This window comes from Vicia villosa, linkage group LG4 (assembly GCF_029867415.1).
Source record: "Vicia villosa cultivar HV-30 ecotype Madison, WI linkage group LG4, Vvil1.0, whole genome shotgun sequence".
Lineage (NCBI taxonomy): Eukaryota > Viridiplantae > Streptophyta > Magnoliopsida > Fabales > Fabaceae > Vicia > Vicia villosa.
The window spans coordinates 141212053-141231544 of NC_081183.1; the positions used below are offsets into that span (position 1 = coordinate 141212053).

Genomic DNA, 19492 nt, shown 5'->3' on the forward strand with positions numbered 1-19492 from the left:
ATTGCTTAAATTTTACCCTAAATATAAAAGTGATTGTCTAGATAGAATCCACCACTTTTAGATTCTATCCTAGACAATAGCATCAAATTTAGTTTCTTCTCTATGTATGCATTATTGATGCATGACATATGTTTGTGCGTGTTTTGACTATATTGCGCTATGTATCATTTGATAATTTGATGAATCTTTAGTCCTTTCATCAAATAAAATTTCTAAAATGGTTGAATATTATGTATATTTATAACCAAGCTAGATATCGCCAACGGGACTTCCTATATTTTGGACTTGTTTTTCGGCTAATCATTTGTGCTAATGTAGGTTATGGTGACCAACAAGATTAGGGCGCAAATAAACGAGGTGAAAAGGATGTTGAGGTCGATGGGAGATGGAGAGATAAGCATATCTGCTTATGACACAGCTTGGGTGGCACTGGTGAAAAATGTGGATGGTGAAAACAAGCCACAATTCCCATCTTCTCTTCAATGGATTGTTGATAATCAACTTGCTGATGGCTCATGGGGAGATGAGTTATTTGTGGCACACGACAGGATTCTCAACACCTTGGCTTGTGTCATTGCATTAAAATCATGGAATGTGCACCCTGATATGTGTGAAAAAGGTACATTTACATTACACATGTCAAGTTATATGCTATTAGTTTTGATAATAGCCATAGGGACTAAAAAAGAACTAATTGTGAATATATGCATGTTTATATTTTACAGGAATGCAATTTTTTGTGGAAAATCTGAACAAAATTCAAGATGAGAATGCTGAGCACATGCCTATTGGGTTTGAAGTTGCTTTTCCTTCTCTTCTGAGTATAGCTAAAAGTCTGAACATTCAAGTGCCGGAAGATTCTCCTATCTTGAAAGAGATATTTGCAATGAGAGACGAGAAGCTAAAAAAGTATATATGAATTATCTTATTCTTCAATCACTATACAATACATGATTTGTTGTGTATCCAACATTGTAAATAGAATTATTATCTTAAATTTTAACTGATAATTTTGATCTAATTAAATGACAGAATACCAAGAGAAGTGTTGCACAAGGTTCCTACGACATTGCTTCATAGTTTAGAAGGAATGCAAGATTTAGATTGGAGCCAGCTTCTACAACTTCAGTCTCAAGATGGTTCATTCTTGTTCTCTCCATCCTCCACAGCTTTTGCTATTATGCAAACGGGTGACAAACATGCTCTCAACTACTTGCATAAAATTGTTGAGAAGTTCAATGGAGGAGGTAAAATTCTCCAACAAAATAAACATTACTTTACCACGTTTCTTAATCTATATACAATTAGTTATTTTTTTAATGATTAAATTTGGTGGAAATGTTTTTTTTGATAGTTCCAAATGTCTTCCCGGTGGACTTGTTTGAGCATATATGGGCCGTGGATCGGCTAGAACGCCTTGGAGTTTCAAGATATTTTAAACAAGAGATAAAGGACTCTGTGAACTATCTGTCAAGGTACAATTGCAAATACTTGAATATAAATGTGTGAATCTGATAATACATACTTGCATTGTCTTCTATATCGCTTGATTAATGTAATTCGGAAATTTTAGATACTGGACTGAAAAAGGAATTTGTTGGGCACGAATTTCGGAAGTTCAAGATATTGATGACACTGCAATGGGGTTTAGACTTCTGAGGTTGCATGGACATCAAGTTTCACCTGGTAAGTTCTATATCTGCATCAATTTTCATATTGGTTTGAAGAAATATATATAATAATCTCCATAAATAAACTAAAATGTTCGATTTTGATTCCTAATTTGGCAGATGTGTTCAAGCATTTTGAGAAAAATGGCGAATTCTTCTGCTTTGCGGGACAGCTGAACCAAGCCGTGACAGGCATGTTCAATCTGTATAGAGCATCTCAAGTGATGTTTAAAGAAGAGGAAATTCTTAAGAATGCCAGGAGCTTCTCTGGCAGATATTTAACCAAGAAACGTTATGCTAAACAACTTTTCGATAAATGGATCATAACTAAAGATTTACCTCGCGAGGTGAGTTCTAATTTCAGCCGAAGTAACCTTAAAATATAAGCACTTTATATGCATATAGATCTATACAGTAACACACTTTCTAAAACACAATTGTAACAATTCTGCAGGTTGGTTATGCTCTGGATGTGCCGTGGTATGCTAGCTTACCCCGAGTAGAGGCAAGACTTTACCTCGAGCAGTATGGTGGTAAGAATGATGTTTGGATTGGCAAGACCCTTTACAGGTAAGAATCTTAGTTTCATTCCCCAATCCGTACTGTTTGATCTTAGTTTCGACAAATCAAAAACTTAGAATCTCAATTTTGATAGGATGCCGTATGTGAACAATGATGTTTATTTGGAGCTAGCGAAATTGGATTACAACAACTGTCAAGCAGTGCATAAGAAAGAATGGGAAGAAATCCATAGGTAAGATTAATAACCAAAGAACACTCTCTTACATGCATGATTCATTCAATGAAAGCAACAATTAATAAACTTTCCAATATTTACAATTGCTTATTTCTATAATAGGTGGTACCTGGAATCGGAATTAGAAAGGTTTGGAGTGAGCAAAGAGAAACTCCAGACCGCTTATTTTGTCGTAGCAGCCAACATATTTGAGCCTGAAAGGTCTTTAGAGAGACTTGCATGGGCTAAAACAATAGTTTTGATCCGGATAATGAAGGCGAATTGTAAAATTGGAGAATCTAGGGATACATTTGACGATCAGTTAAACGAATTAAACAACTTGAATAAGTAAATATATCATTCATATATACTCTTTACCCTTCTCATGCCCAGTACTATACATTTGATATCATTTGAGAATTTGAACTCTGGTTAATAACTCACGACTGATGCAACAAAATATGTTTTTGAACATGCATATGTAATTTGATGCAGGTGGTTAAAGGACAAGATAGATGAAAAACTCCGGGGAGTTTGGATGACAACCCTTGATCTCATTGGCTTTCAAATGTTTAGGCGCCATGACCAAGAAAATTCACATTATTTGAATCGAATGGTGAGTGGAAATCCTCTTGAGGCTTGTAACTTTAAATGCATTTATAATTGTAACTTCTTTGAGCACATCTTAAATGAAACATGTAAGTGAATAGCAAATAGAAAGAACTTGAGAGTTTTATACTAAAGATTTTCATTTTGTTAAATGATCAGTGGCAAAGTTGGTTCGCAAGCAGGCGTAGTAAAGGACTGAGATCCCCAGGAGACGCAGAATTGATTGTGCAAACCATAATTTTAACCTCTGGCAATTGGTCAGAAGATCTAGAGCTTGATCCTCGATACCAGAAATTGCTTGACGTCACTAAGAGAGTTTGCCTTAGCATATATAATTATGAAAGCAACTGGGTTAGTAACGAATACTAGTTTTATGCCTAGCTTCCGTAAAGAGATTTAGTGCATGTTTGAATTGATGATGAGATTGATGAAATCACACTAGTCCACCTTGATTCTACAAAACTTGCAAGCAATCCAAACATGTACTAAATTTAGCAACTATTCAAAAAAAATACTAGTTGCATATTCAAACTCAAATTAAAAATTTGAAGTGCAAGGTTATCTTGACTTGGCTCATTCAATACTCTAACATTACATTCAGATCCAGAGTATTTACATTTCTGTTATCTTCAGGTACAGGTTGGCAGCGATTGCGCCGAGGTAGAGGCAGGGATGCAAGAACTAGTGCAGTTGGTGGTTCAAAATTCTCCAAATGATCTGCCCTCAAGTATCAAGAATTCATTCCTCATGGTGGCCAAGAGTTTCTATTATACAGCTTACTGTGATCCAGGGACCATTTCCTACCATATCTATAGAGTTCTATTTCAAAAAGTGATGTGAAATTGGGTAACATTTACCCATATGAGTTGTAAGCAATATATTGGGTTTAAGAAAATACCACTTGACATTATAAAAACCATATATTATAAATTGTAACAGTATATTTTTTGATAATTATAAATTTATCCATGTTATTAAATTAATGTTAATTCCCAACGTACAACTTTAATTTATTAGAAACACCATAGATTAGCCCAATTTGCATAGAAAACAAACAGAATTGATTTCTTTAGTTTTTTTTTTCTTTTTTTTTTTTGGTTTGGCATGCTTCGGTTTTCTTTGTTTATTTTTAGTGTTTTATATATTTTTTAATATATTTTCAAATACTTGGTTTCAAACGTATAGTAAGATTTTTAATTTTTATACAAATAATATGATATGAGTAATTAAAATATGTTTGGTGACTATTCCTCTTTCATAAAAAATATTTTATTTAGATTGTGTGCACTTTTTTGAAAAAAATTTAAATAATTAAATATATTATATTTAGTAAAACATTTTTTTTTATGAATTTTAGTTTATGAAATAATTAAGTGAATTGAGGTTCAATAAAATAGAGTATGGGCCAGTTTGTGTCAGCTTTAAAGAAATGATTTTTTTTTTGTATTTTTAAAAATAAATTTTATAAAATTGTATTTTAAAATATTAAAAGTTTTTTTATATTCAGTTTTTTACATTGAAACATTATTTTTGACATCCTATAACGTAAACAAATATTATTAAAGACCAAAACATATTCAAAATTGCAATTTTTTTCAAAAAATGATATTTCAAAAATGATTATTATGATAATTTATTTGAAATAGCTTCAAAATTAAAATTAAGTAATTTTTTGAAATTTTAATATTTAAAAAAAGATGAAATACCTAAAATAACTATTCAAATCAAATTTTTATTTGAAGCTTTTATGAAAAATTTCTTTATAAATTTTTTTACACAAAATTATATAACACTATAAAAATCATCATTAAAAAAAACCAAAAGAAACCGCCCTATATCATTAAAAAAAAATTATTGAAATTTTAAAGGGAAAATTATTTTGAAACAAAAATATTGTAAACGATAATTTTTTTATAAGCCAAATAGAATAGTAAAAAAAACATGAAATGACCGAATATACCAAGTTAATTAATTTAAAATGGTTCTTAAATGAGATTATTTAAATATAAGGATCAATAAATATATTTAAATTAAATTAATAAATGTTAGTATTCATAATGTTAGTATAAATTTTGAATTTACAAATATATTATATATGTGTTTAAGTAATGTCTTTGAAGTTTGTAGAATCAATTATTTTATTAATGAACTGATATTTTTGAATAAAAATTAATAAATATTTAATTCTTAATATGATAATAAAGAAAGTTAATTTATAGATTCATACCTAAATTCACAAGTGTCATACTAGAAAGGGTCTTTTTAACTGACTGTTTCAAACCCTAGACGAATATGAATCAAATTTTCAACATCAAAACGTCCACAATATGTAGAAAAGACTAACAAACATATAAATTTAAAATTTTCAACAATGGTACCCTCACCATTTTCATATCATAATTCACAAATTTCACACTAGAAAGATCATTCTCAACTGGCTCTTTCTAACCCTCGATGAACAACGACATGGATTTCCAACATTAGATTGGCCATAATGTGTAAAAAAGACTAACAAACATAGTTTTTTTTTTAAATCGGAATCTCAGAGGTCCAACATCACATTTACATAACAAAGTTCACAAATGTCACACTAGAAAGGGTCATTCTCAACTAACTCTTTCCACTCCTGGATGAACACCAACTCGGATTTTTAACATCACCTCGCCCACAACGTGTAAAACAGACTAACAAGCATAGAAATACAAACATTTCAACAATCGAACTTTGAGAGGTCCACCATCACCTTCAAATATCACAATATACAAGTGTCACACTAGAAAGAATCCATTCTTAAGTGACTCTTTCCAACCCTAAACAAATACCAAATTAAATTTTCAACATCAGACTGTCAACAACAAGTAAAATAGATTAACAAACATATAAATTCAAAATTTTCAACAATCAGACTCCCGGAGGTTCATCTTCACCTTTCCATATCACAATTCACAAGTGTCACGTAATAAAGGGTCATTTTCAATGGACTCTTTTCAACCCTGAATGAACAATGACTCAACTTTTCAACATTGTACTTTCTACAACGTGTAAAACAGACTAATAAACATAAAAATACGAAATTTTCAAAACTTAGACTCCTAGTGGTCCACCATCACCTTCACATATCGCAAACACATGTGTCACACTAGAAAGAGTCTTTCACAACTGACTACTTCTAACTCCGGAGGAACACCTAATCAAATTTTTAACATCAGATCAGCTCCAATATTTAAAACAAACTAACAAACATAGAAATTCAAAATTTTCCACAATTAGAATCTTAAAGGTCTATCCTCACTTTCCCATATCACAATTAAGAAGTATCACAATAAAATAATTTTTTTTAAAAAGAGATAATAAATTGGTGCCTATAATTATTTCAATATATATAAATTAAAATAAATTGATGCACGGGTACCGCTGTATTACATGTCATTTTTAAAAATATTGTATCTTAAATTAAAATAATGCCAAAACAAAGCTATTAGTAAATAATTAAAAAATAACACACTTTCGCCTATTTGGATTCATACATTACTTTAAATATATTTACTTTTATTTTCTTTAATTGTTAAAAAAATATAATTACCAATGCGTTCGCACGAATTCTAGTATGGTTACCCATGCATTCAGACGGTACTGATAAGTTACCCATGCGTTGGCATGAGTACTGGTGCGGTACTGGTTTGTTCCCCATCCGCTCGCACGAATTTTGATTATTTATACATGAGTACTAATAAGTTACACATGTGTTTGTACGAGTACTGGTGTGTTATTATATTATTATTGGTGAAATTTTACTTAACAATTAAATTTACAGTCTATTTTAGATTGATAGCACATATTACACAATATTTCTTCACCAATTTGAATTAGTATACAAAATTAAAAATTATTAATAAGAATTATATTAGATTCAAAATTTAAAATAAGAAATCAAAAGTTGCAATCAAATTAAATCATAAATTAAAATTTGCAATCAATCAATGATTCCTAAAGATAATTATGATATTTAATTTGTTTATATGTAAATGATCTATGTCTTTTCATTTCTAAACTCTTTATTTACCTAAAAAAAATACTGTTTTTCTTTATTCTTTGATTCTATTTTTTTATACATTTTAAAATTATGTATGCATTTTTAATTTATAATATTTTATTATATTCTATATTTATTTATTTTTATTTTGTTCGACCTTACAATAAATAAATATCAATAGCATTTTATAAAATTATCTTTATAAATTTTATTTTAATATATATATATATATATATATATATATATATATGATAAATTTAATTTTTTAATTTGACCAAACTAAAATACTCTTTAGTTCTATGAATTAATATAAAATATTATGTTATTTACATATTATAATATCTATAATTTCGATAATTATTAAGATTTAATTTAATATAATTATCACTCAAACATAAAATCAACATAAAATCATTCGATCAATGAGATTTATTTATTAACATAAAATTAAAGGTAATTTTTTAATAATTTACCGATTACTTCACAAAACAATTTTCATATGAAGAAAACGGGTGTGCTGCTTCATTATACCAACAAACTATTCTTTGAAATCACGTGCAAGTAGACCATAATGCTTGGACTATTATTAATAAGAAGTTAAAAATTGCAATCACATTAAGGTTTGTTGGGTCATTATTACTCCAAGAAGTCTATGAATAATGCACCTATACGTTTTCATCAACATCAAGCCACAAACAGCAATGACACAAACCTACCCCACCTTGCTTTTGTATACTTCAGCAGTGATTACCCGATGTCGTTCCAATTTAGGTTCTCGCGCGACACGCCATTCGCGAAATTGATATCGACGCTTAGATCTCTCTTGCAATACCCAAAAAATCGGAAGGTTGTCAAGCTTGAGTACCGTTCGCCTTCACTTGACGATGAGGGAGACATCTAGTTCACCCCATTTGAGGTAAAGAACGACGAAAATTTAGCGGTTATGTGGACAACTTTTGATCGATATTCTTCGAAGGGTTCGATCGAGTTGGATGCGAAACTTCAAAGATTGGTAGTCGACATTATCAAAATGTTGACACATCCTCAACTACCCGTGTTTAACAATATGTAGCTTTAATTTCATGTTGATCTATCTTTGTAATTTCGATTATTTATGATAAATCGAAGTTTTATTAGTTAGTTTTTTATTTTCTGCATCAGACAATATTTCGGATGTGCACATCCGAAGTCACTTGATTTCTGAAAAAATGTGTCTTCAGAAGTGTATCTTTGAATTCACGTTTTTTCTAAAAAAACTAATATTTTCGGATGTGCACATTTAATCACATTTTTTTCAAAAAAATATGCATTCAGAGGTGCACTTTCGAAATAGAAACATTTACAGAATTTCGCCGTGGGTTGCTAAGAAGTTAGAGAGATATAATTTTTTTTTCTTAATTGAGATAACTAAAGGTCAAATACAGCCCATTAATGAGACATTTAATAAACGTTATCACATGTAGAAAGGTTCCTACCGCATTCGGACAAGAAACTTTTAGAGTAATTTTTTTTATAAGCAAAGATTACATATAATAAAAAGAGTACAAGGGGTACTCAGCCCATTACAAAATTCCTAATTTAGTCTAGAGGTGCTTGTAGCCAATCATACCAAATAGGACATTTGAGTCCGTAATTTTTCATCGCTTGCCAAGACCATGAAAGGAATTTAATGTTCTCAATCATGTTCACAAGAATACAATTTTCCCCTTTAAAAAATAAATTATTTCTAGACCACCAGATGGTCCAAACCGTGGCAACCCACACTAACACCAGAATTTTCTTCTTCTTCTTCACTTTCCCCCTCCGTATAGCTGAACTAGAAGAACAGAAAGATATGAAGTGTTCCACACCAAACAGCCCCCAGCACTCCTCCACACCAACCCAAGTGTATATGAGCCTCCAAACTTCCATTGAGAGGCCGCAGAGGAATAGCAGATGATTACAATCTTCATCAGAAACTAAACAAAGGGGACATACCTTGTCGGATAAAGGTATTTACACTATAAATTGATCAAGCAATTTAGTTTCTGTTTGTTACACGCATTGGAAGAAAACATAGGGCACAAGTTTGTGGTGGTCGTTTTCTTTACCTCCCCGTTTCACTTGGGAGGACGGCACGCTAAACCCTTCACGCGAAATTTGGAAGGAGAATGCGCCCGTGGTGGGATGAATTTTGTTTCAGTTCTTCCTACGATATCACACGAACTTTCTTATTTGTCCTACGAGTAGGAAAGGGGAAAAAAGATCTCAACTAAACCCTAAGAGTTTGCTAAGTGTGGGGATTCACCTAGACTAGAAATTCTAGAGTCCGGGGGGTCGGTTATACATAGGGAAGTGTTTAAACACCCTACATATCTGTAGTACTCTACAGGAACCTTCTCTGTGTCATTGTGATTGTGTTTGCTGCTAATGATTGGGAAAGTTTCTCCTTTGTGTTAGGAGAGAGAATTGAATTGATTTAAAGAAAGACAGACAGATAGACAGACTGACTATTTTTGGTATTTTATTAGCTCGCTGAGATTCCTTGTGAACCTCATGCCTACATATCCCTAGTGGAAGTCAGAGCTTAATGTAGTTCGGGGAACTAACTAGGGAAATTACTTATTTTTGGTGCCTTGCTTGAAGCTCAAGGTTGAAGCTTGGAATTAAATCTCTGTTTACAGTAAAGAGACATGAAATCATCTTTACAGAGAGGTATTAGTACTATTCTACCACAAACATTTAAAGGAGTGACAGAATAACTGAATTCATTTCATTCAAGAGGGGGACCTTACTTGTGTATGTGCAAGTATACCAGTCAAATGCCTCTTAAATGAAAGAAAAATGCTCATCCAAATTAGGGAAAGTTACCACATGTCTGGGTTTTACTGCCAGCTCATGCCTTTCAAAATCCTAAATGGGAGACTTGATTAAAATTGAAATTTGAAATTGAAATGTTTGTTTGTTTGAATGTGGTAGAGTAGTAAAAATATCTCTCTATAGAGATAAGCTATGTCTATCTACTGTATAAAAGATTTGACTTTAGCTGGCTTGTATGAGGCCCAAGCTTGAGGCTTTTTGATTGATTAATTAATATTATTGACTCTGGGAGATGACTCCACTGGGGATTAATTACAGGGTATTTTAGTGTTCTGTACAAAGCCCAGAATTGAGGCTGACTCTACTTAGGGAGACTCTATTTATGTGCCTTGTACAAAGCCCAAGGTTGTGGCTAACTGTTGAGGATAATTGAATGAATGACTCTATTTTATGTGCCTTGTACAAAGCCCAAGGTTGTGGCTGACTCTAGCTAGGGAAAACATTATTTTCTGTCTTGTACAAAGCCCAAGGTTGTGGCTGACTCTTAAATAAACTAAGTATGGATGACTCTATGGGGAAAAGATCCTAGGTGTTAGGAATCTTTGACACATGAAAGTATGGTTTATCTGCCTTGTACAAAGCCCAAGGTTGTGGCTACTGAATGATGAAGAACTCATTGGGGAGACTCTATTATCTGCCTTGTACAATGCCCAAGGTTGAGGCTGACTCTTGACAGGGGAGTTTTATTGTTTGGGTGCCTTGTATGAAGCCCAAGGTTGAGGCTAACTGTTTTTGTTGGTTTTGACTCTACTGAGGAGATTTTATTTATTGAAAGACTGTTTTTCTTTGGAAGCTAACCCTTTCCAGGGATTTTGACTCAGCTGGAGAAATTATTTGGTAAAAGACTGACTTTATCATGTTTTTTTGGAGGCTGACCCTTTCCAGGGGTTTTGACTCTTTTGGGGAAATTATCTCCTAAGAGAAATGAATCTTTATTTATTTGACGTTTTTATTAATTGACTTTGGAGGCTAACCCTTTCCAGGGATTTTATTAACATGAACGGATGTGTGGAAGCTAACCCTTTCCAGGGATTTTATTGAAATGATGGATTGATTTTAATTGACTTTGGAGGCTAACCCTTTCCAGGGGTTTTTATTGAAAAATGAATGGCAGAAAGATTATCTAATGAAGACTTCTTGTTTAAAGCCCAAGATGAAGGCTGACACATGCTGAGGAGAAAATAAACATAGATCCTAGACTCTGCTAAGGAAGATTGATGAAGATAAGGGTGAAAGAGACTGTCCATGTCTCTCATTCCAAAAGGTGTACTCAATGCAAAATTGGGACAAACTTGGCTTGTTAAAAGTCTGGTTTAAATTGGAAGAAAACTCACCAGGGTAGGCTAAAAGGTGACTAAAGACCTGTTCCTATGTTTATAAGAAACCTGATGGGTCCTTGTATACAAGCTCAAGAGGAAGCTGGAAATGCTTTTAAGAAGCCTGTGGGTCCTTGTACAAAGCCCAAGAGGAGGCTAATCGAGGGTCCTTGCTATAGCACAAGAGAAAGCTATGTAATTTTGAACTTATTTTGGCTCTAAGCAAATGGGTAAGAGGTTTCACCGGGAATAATTCCTCTTTGGGTGGATGTGTCCTATTTTTTGGATTCTAAGGTTTTTACCAAGATGTTTCACCGGGAATAATTCATCTTGGGGGTTTGAACTACAGATCTCTAATTAGGAAAGAGCCTTCACCGGGAAGACATTCTCAATCCTAGGTCATATTCCTATAATATATATATAGTTTAACTGTCCTAAGGTTTATACTCAAACGTAGTTCTAAACTAATATATATATGCACAATTTATATTTGACAGTAATTTAAATAAAGACTGTAAATTGAAAGCTTGTAAAGCCTAACCTGGATGGAGTGGAGGCCATTGAAGAAGTATGTACAGAGCCTCAACAGTAATTTTGTTGTTTTGTTGATAACAGTTGAATATATGTATATATGATAAACAGTAAAGGGTTTTGAAAACAGAAGAAGTGAAGATGGACAAAGGTCACATAGGTATCTGAAGAGTTTCACCGGGAATAATGCCCTTCAAATACCAGAAGAATGTTTTGAAAAACAGAAAGAAGATTTTGAAAATACAGTTTTGAAAACAAGCTAAGAAGAGAAGGTTTTTGGGACTTACACTCTATTAGAGGCCCAGTACTTTACAGTACTGGTGTAAAAGCAATTTGAAAAATGATGCAAGGTTTTGTTGTTTGAAAACCCTAATCATTTGATTTATTCGGAGATTGAAAACAGTTTTGAAATTTGACAAAAGTCAACTTAATTAAGGTAAAGGTGAAGATCTATGCCTAATTAAAACCTAAACAATTAAGGTTTTATCATAAACTTTATTTATAAAATGATTAGGTTAAAACAAAGTGAATATATATATTTAAAGTATTTAAGAAAACACTTAAAACATACTATTTTAAACCTAATAAAATATATGAAATAAATAATATTTTTATGATTTTTTTTTATTGTTCACAAAATAGATATATTAAATGACAAGTGTGTGAAAAATGAAGTGAAAATAAATTAATTTGATAGGTTAAATAATTGGTTAAAGTTGTGAAGAAATTAAATGGGAAAAATGGTAAAAAAAATAGGGTTTTGTCACCAACCAGGTTTGAACCCACGCCCTTTGTATTACCAGCCCAAAACAACACCACTGAGCCAACGCGCGCTTGGTGTCATATGCATGGTTCCATTGCAATTCATATATTACTCAAATGCATAGAAGTGAAAAAAAGAAATAAAATCAAAAGGTCTGGGGCGAAGGGGATTCGAACCCCAGACCTTGGGCACGCGCAACACACAAACACTCTTTACCACTGGGCTATCACGTTTTAGTCGTTAATGAAACAGGTATCAATAAAAATAAAATAAACCTAGACCTGAGTTTGAAAATTGCGCGCCGCCACCATCTTCGTCTTCAACCTCAAGCTCTCAGATTTCAAATTTATGAACTTGCTCATTTCTCAACCATTTGCAAAGATGTAAAGACCAAACTTGCTCTAAATTCACTCACGATTCTAAATATGTAACTAACATATATTTATATTAACTACATCTAACTAATTTACCAGAAATCGTGAAGAACCCTAAAACTTAAAAATCAAATTAAATGGCTATGCTGAAAGATAAATGACTGATGATAGAGGGTTTTCAATCCTCTGATGATGCTGAACAAGATAGAATCGAGCTATTTCTTAAAGAATGCTTAAATTAAAGAGGTGAGGTTCAGAAACTTACCTCTGAAAATGGAAGTCGTGAGGGTGATAGAGAGCAACTGAGCTTGAATGAATGATCTCAATAGCTTCCCTGAGACTCAATGATGCTAACTGAATGCTTATTGGAGCTTGAATCCTCCTGAATTGCTCTATGGACCTCCCTCGATTTCAGCTTCAAGTTAACATGGAGGTTGTTGAATTTGGAGTTACAGATGAGCTGCAGCCATCTGGTTAGCTTCACTATGACCTGAGGAGTGTGCCTGGATGATTGGCTTGGCTTGAAACCTCCTGAATTGTTTTGTGGTCCTCCAACTGCAAATGCTCCAAAGTGAGAGCAACAATGTTGTTCCTCCACTTATAGAAGTGATCCAGGTGCTTGGATCACCTCAAATGACCTCCCTTGAGATGTTAGAATGCTTACTTTCCAAAGATGAGCTCTGGTTTGAAGAAAATGATTCTTCTTGCCAAAGAACTTTGAAAAACAATAAGCATGAGAAGAGAAAGAGAAAGCAAGGAATATGGTTGCTTTGGTGTGTTTTTGAATGAGGAATGCATCTGTATTTATAGGCAAATGGATCAGTATAGCTGCAGAGGAGTGAGCTTCCTTAGTGAAGTTGATTTGCTTTCTTAGCCATGAAGGAAGTTTGCAAGTATCTCTTATGCAATGATGAGAATTTTGATTCCATTTGATCAATCCCCTAGCCCTTGATTTTGTTTAATCTTAGGGGACAATTCTGAGCCAGAAATGAGCTCTAATTGGTTGGTGAGAAGATTCCTTGGGTGATTCATCAATTTGCCATAAATTCACAAATGTAATCATTACATAATCACATGTTCTTGTTTTTATAATCTTCTTCAATTCTTATGGCATGGTGAAAATGAATGCATGGCATGTTTTCAGATGTGTTATGGGTCGTGTAGCATCCATAAGAGAGGTTATTTGCACAAAATTTGCAAAGTCCAAAAGTGTCCATGACCTATAATTTCACTTCATGAGGCCAACTTTGAACAAGCATAACTCCTAGCTCAAATTGAATTTGGAGAAGGTTGAACACAATTTGGAAAGCCCTAAACATCTACTTTAAATCATTAGTTTGGAGTTTCTTCAGAATTGTTTGGGAAATTTGTGAAAAATGAGCCCAAAGTTGGATGAAAACTAGGTTAAAACACTTAGAAAATTTTCTAAGTGTTTATGACCTAAAACTTCAAAATTTTCAAAACCCTTAAATGGTTGATCTTTTTGAAAAAAGTTCTTATGTGAGATGTTGTTTTATTTTGCAAGATCTACAACTTTCATGTTGGAAGTTTTTTGAGTTGTGTAGGTGAAATTTTGAGTTCTCACTATGCCCTCAAAAACCCTAATTCCCGACTTTTTGCTCCTTGATGAATTTCTTTGAATTTCTTTGGTCAAATGACTTTTACATCCATATATTGATGATATTGATCTTTGAAAGTCATTTTTTGACCAAAAACCTTAAAAGTCAATGATGATCCCACACAGTTGACTTTTCCTGACAAAAGTGAATTTTTGGGCTTTTGTGTAGAAACAAGATCTTCTCCTCAAATGAATGATGTAAATGGATTATATTGAGGTAGTAGAGATTCTTGAATCATGTCTTGAGTTTTGGATCCATGCCCTGATTAAAAGTCAACTATCTTGGTGAATTAGGTCAAAAACCCTAATTGTCGACCAGAGGACAATGATGAGTGTAGACTTTGAATTGAGGTGTAATGTCCAGTGGATCTTGTCATAAGAGTTATTTGAAGATGATTAATGTCTTTGAATGGTCTCTTGGGGCTTTTTAGGGTTTCCCAAAGGTGATCCCTGATTTTAGTCCTTGATAGGCTCTAAACCCTAGTCTGTTGATCTGAGTAATCCTGTACTTAGATGACTTGGTGTCTTAATCAATCATAGGTGTAATAATGAGGCTTTTGAGTCTTATGATTGTATTAGAGACTAATCCCACTATTGATTGATCCTTTGCCTGAGTTTTCTTGTCTTTGAACACCCTCGATTGAATGCCAGACTGCCTTGGGTACTTACTTTGACTTGATGAAAATCCTGAAGATATGTCATCTCAGGGGGGGTCAAAAATTAGGGTATGACAAAGTTAACAAATTTGTTAAAGCTATTATCATCGTTATTTTAATATTTCTTCTTGTAACCAACTGCGGTAATGCATTTTCCCCATCCTTATCAAATATATTACTATACTTATACATAATTTGTTTATACATTATCTATTAGTAATATTTCTTTGTTCATGTTTTAAATTGCAGCATGTACTAATAATAAATCATGTAAAGTGACGAGGATTGCTACCGTTATTGTTTCCTTCCTATTTGTGGGAAATGCTTAATGACATTTGTCAATGCTTATACCGGTGGTTGAGAGAGTCTTAGACGAGGCTAAAATTATTTCTTGGAGATTAATTCTTCACAAATCAAAAGGTTTTGAATATACTTTGAGTCTATGGATACAAAAATTGTTTTACTGGTGTTGTAGGAGTGATTTGCTTTTCAATGATACTGGTGTAGGAGTTCTTTTTGTAGTTTTTGTAACTTTCTCTAGCATGGCTTATGTCAGTTGCTTTAATATTAAGAAATCTCTTATTACATTCTCTGAGGTTCTTGGGCACTATTTGTGCTTCTAAACTTATCCTTCTGCTTTCGTAGATTTATATCTGAAAGCACATTTTTTTTATATTTGCGTGAAAACCTTCCGTAGATGCATATACAAAAAACTTCCTTCAATATATTTACGGAATAAACCAGATATAAAATACCAGAAAAACAACATTTGCAACGATAAAAACAACATTTATAGATTAAAATCGGCATTATATCGATAATTTCAACAATAAATTAAACATTACATTTCAATAGTCCGATGGACGCTTGCACATCTCTAAGATTTGTTTGACCGTTCTTTGCACCGTAGCTACAAACTCGAGCGGAATTTTCTCTTCGAAACTGAAATACATTCGCCACATCGTCAAAATATTCGTTCGGTTCTTGAGCTCAAAGTTGCTGTAAACGACATTCCCTCCGTTGTCAAATGAAGGTGAACGATACTTGCCTTTACGGCTACCTCTTCAATATTCAGAGAAACAATTGCGGAAGGAACTAATTGTTTTGAAATATTTTCGGGATGCACCATACCTATTTATAAACAATAACACAAATAACAAAAAATCACAAGACTGTTGGGAAAAAATCACAGACACGTTCTGTAGATGCACCTCCGAAACGTGTTCATATTCAACACGTTTCGTAGATGTATCTACAAAAGCAACATTACTTTTTTTGACAGCAAATTGAGGAATAATGTGAGCAATGCAATGGACAAAAATGATTATTTACCTGAAATTGAGTCTTCTTTTGCTCCCTTTGATTTGTTGCACCAAAAAGTTGGAGTTTTAGAGTGAAAAATGATATTGATGATGTAGGATTTTAAGGTTTGGAGAAGTGAGAGTTGAAGAAGAAATATAATAATGGGGAAGTGATCATTCTGTTTCAAACTATATCAGATACTTCCGTAGATATATCTACGAAAATTTCTGGCGCTAAGCCGTTCCGTAGATGCACCTACAAAAAAATCCCTAAACTGAATTAATTTGTACTTCTCCTAACGTTCACCAATTTAAAACATTTTTGTATATGCATCTTCGGAAAAATTCAATTTTTGGCACAAAAGGCAAAGTCAGTAAAAGCAGCAAAAGCGTGGCTCGAGGTAGTTGACAAAAGTGTGAAACATTAAATGCAGCGTTGCACTATTCACGCAAAGCATTAAATGCTCCCAACGGTCATTTCCTCCCAAGCGCCTATATATAGAAGTTCCATTCAGTAGCAGTAAAAAACACTCTTGCGCAATTATACCGAAATGCTGTCAAACTGAAATTCAAAGAAGAACTTCATCTTCAACCTCACAACTTTGTAATATCTTAGTGAGTGTTAAGAACTAGAACTTAAGAGAAATATCACTTTGTGTGATTACAGCTTTTTTAGAAGCAATCTAAACTACCATTTATCGACTCTGTGGGGAACTAAACATCCCTGAAACAGACAAACTGTTTGAAGAAACTGCCATTTGTCGATCTCTTGAGTATTTAACAGACAAACTGTCTTTTCTTGGGAAAAGACTGCCATTTGCCAATTGCTAGGGGAACAAACTGTCTTCTGCCGGGGAAGACTGCCATTTGTTGACCCTGCTGGGGATCATGAACTATCTTCTGGATGAAGACTACCATTCACTGATTCTGCTGGGGAATCATTTGTCGATCTGCTGGGAGATTCTGAATTATTTTCTTTGACGAAAAAGTGGCATCTCTCGACCTTGCTGGGGAAATACCAAACCTGTAGGGAATTCCAAAATGCGAAGCAGACTATCTTATCCGAAGAAGACTGTTGAATGTCGCTCTGCAGGAGAATCTCGGCTGAGGAATTCCAAAAGTGAACAAACTATCTCTTTGAGGGAGACTACCATCTGTTGACTTGCTTGAGGAGATCCTTGTGTATGAACTGTTGTTTCGAAGGAAAAAGTTTCTCCGGAACTTGCAGGGGAAACTCGAGTTCATGCCTCAATGACTTAGGCATTCACAGGATCAAAGCCTGATTCGACTATGCAATTATGATGTAATGTATGCATGAATATTATGACAATGATAGAATGTAAAGTGAATGTGAATGGAATTGTCGCGGATGTAAAATCCTAAGATACGACTTGAATTCTTGTTGATCAGAAGATGTCCTCTTCTTGTAGTTCGAACTCTCTTGGGAATATCTGGTTATCAGTTGTCCGCTGTCCGAAGTAAGTAGTATGAATTGAAGTGAAGATCCGTCATCGGGAGATGTTCGCAAAGCGACCTCATGGAGAAATATTGGTTCCCGGAGTCTCAACCGTTCTCGGAGCAACTATTTGCATTCTTCCTATTGTTTGTAAACCTTAGAAAGAAATTTCACCTTTATTTTTGCAAGTAAATTCATTTTTATTTTATGAAAACAATTGTTTCAAGAAAATGACTGTTTAAACTTAAAATGCATTTCAAGAAACTGAATAAGACTAGATTGCAAAGGAAAGCACAAGGCTCAAATTATTATATATGGAATGGTAATCAGCCAAATGCTTGATTCCATGGAGTATTTACAAAGTTGGAAATTGGTAATTTTCGGGAAAAGGGCTACGATGAAACGTGACGACCGTTATCTTTCCCTTCCACTCCGAGTTGCGCTGTATTCGTGCTTCGTAGAAGATGACCTACTGCTGATGAATACTCCGCTATGGATTTTGAATGATCAAGTTTGTCCTGAACACAGTTACTTGCCATATATCCCTAACTTTTGCGTAAACTACCCCTTTCGGGTTTTAAGTCTACCGGGATTGATTATTTATTTTTTTATGTCTCTAACTTTTGCCTGAATCGCCCTTTCGGGTTTTCGATTCACCGAGACGCTCTTTTTTGCCTAAGCCGCTCTTTGCGAGTTTTCAACTTAGCAAGCTGTTCTTTTAATTATTTAGGCGAAGTATTTCTTGACTGCGTCGACGTTCACAGGACGGGTGAATTCTTCTCCATCCATAGTCGTGAGTATTAAGGCTCCTCCTGAGAAAGCTCTCTTGACCACGTAGGGGCCGTCATAATTGGGAGTCCATTTCCCTCTCGAATCTGTGAGAAAAGATTGAATCTTTTTGAGTACAAGGTCGCCTTCTTTGATTGTGCGAGGTCGAACCTTTTTGTCGAAAGCTCTCTTCATTCTTTGTTGATATAGCTGTCCGTGGCATAAAGCTGTCATGCGCTTTTCTTCGATTAAGTTCAATTCATCGAATCTGCTTTGACACCACTCGGCTTCTGTTAATTTTGCCTCCATCAAAACTCTCATTGATGGAATCTCAACCTCTATAGGTAGGACTGCCTCCATGCCATATACAAGGGAGAAAGGAGTTGCTCCAGTCGAAGTACGTACTGATGTATGGTAACCATGAAGAGCATACGGGAGCATTTCATGCCAATCTTTGTAAGTGATGACCATCTTCTGAATGATTTTCTTGATGTTTTTGTTAGCTGCTTCTACAGCTCCATTCATCTTTGGTCTGTAAGGAGATGAGTTGTGATGCTCAATCTTGAATTCTTCACAAAGCTCCTTCATCATTTTGTTATTCAAATTTGACCCATTGTCAGTGATTATCTTGCTAGGAATGCCGTAGCGACAGATGATGTGATTCTTGATAAACCTGACGACAACTTGTCTTGTAACGTTTGCATATGAAGCTGCTTCAACCCATTTGGTGAAATAGTCTATGGCTACCAAGATGAAGCGATGTCCGTTGGACGCTTTTGGTTCGATCATTCCAATCATGTCG

General features: G+C 34.0%; 1 protein-coding gene across 1 annotated transcript; it reads left to right on the forward strand.

Annotated features, from left to right (window-relative positions):
* The first annotated feature begins 351 nt into the window (after window positions 1-351).
* LOC131597981 (ent-copalyl diphosphate synthase, chloroplastic-like) lies at window positions 352-3855 on the forward strand. Its single transcript, XM_058870636.1, has 12 exons — window positions 352-619; window positions 726-909; window positions 1033-1247; window positions 1355-1475; window positions 1574-1686; window positions 1791-2017; window positions 2125-2240; window positions 2326-2424; window positions 2530-2754; window positions 2902-3022; window positions 3175-3366; window positions 3649-3855. The coding sequence occupies exons 1-12, from the start codon at window positions 367-369 to the stop codon at window positions 3853-3855; spliced, it is 2073 nt and encodes a 690-aa protein (XP_058726619.1). The 5' UTR covers window positions 352-366.
* The last annotated feature ends 15637 nt before the right edge of the window (window positions 3856-19492 follow it).

Bases quoted from the DNA above. Each gene is read 5' to 3' on its own strand.
- LOC131597981 (XM_058870636.1), top strand. From the start codon at position 367: ATGTTGAGGTCGATGGGAGATGGAGAGATAAGCATATCTGCTTATGAC. The intron at 1,248-1,354 runs GTAAAATTCTCC...TTTTTTTGATAG, and splicing joins TGAGAAGTTCAATGGAGGAG to TTCCAAATGTCTTCCCGGTG. The intron at 2,018-2,124 runs GTGAGTTCTAAT...ACAATTCTGCAG, and splicing joins CTAAAGATTTACCTCGCGAG to GTTGGTTATGCTCTGGATGT.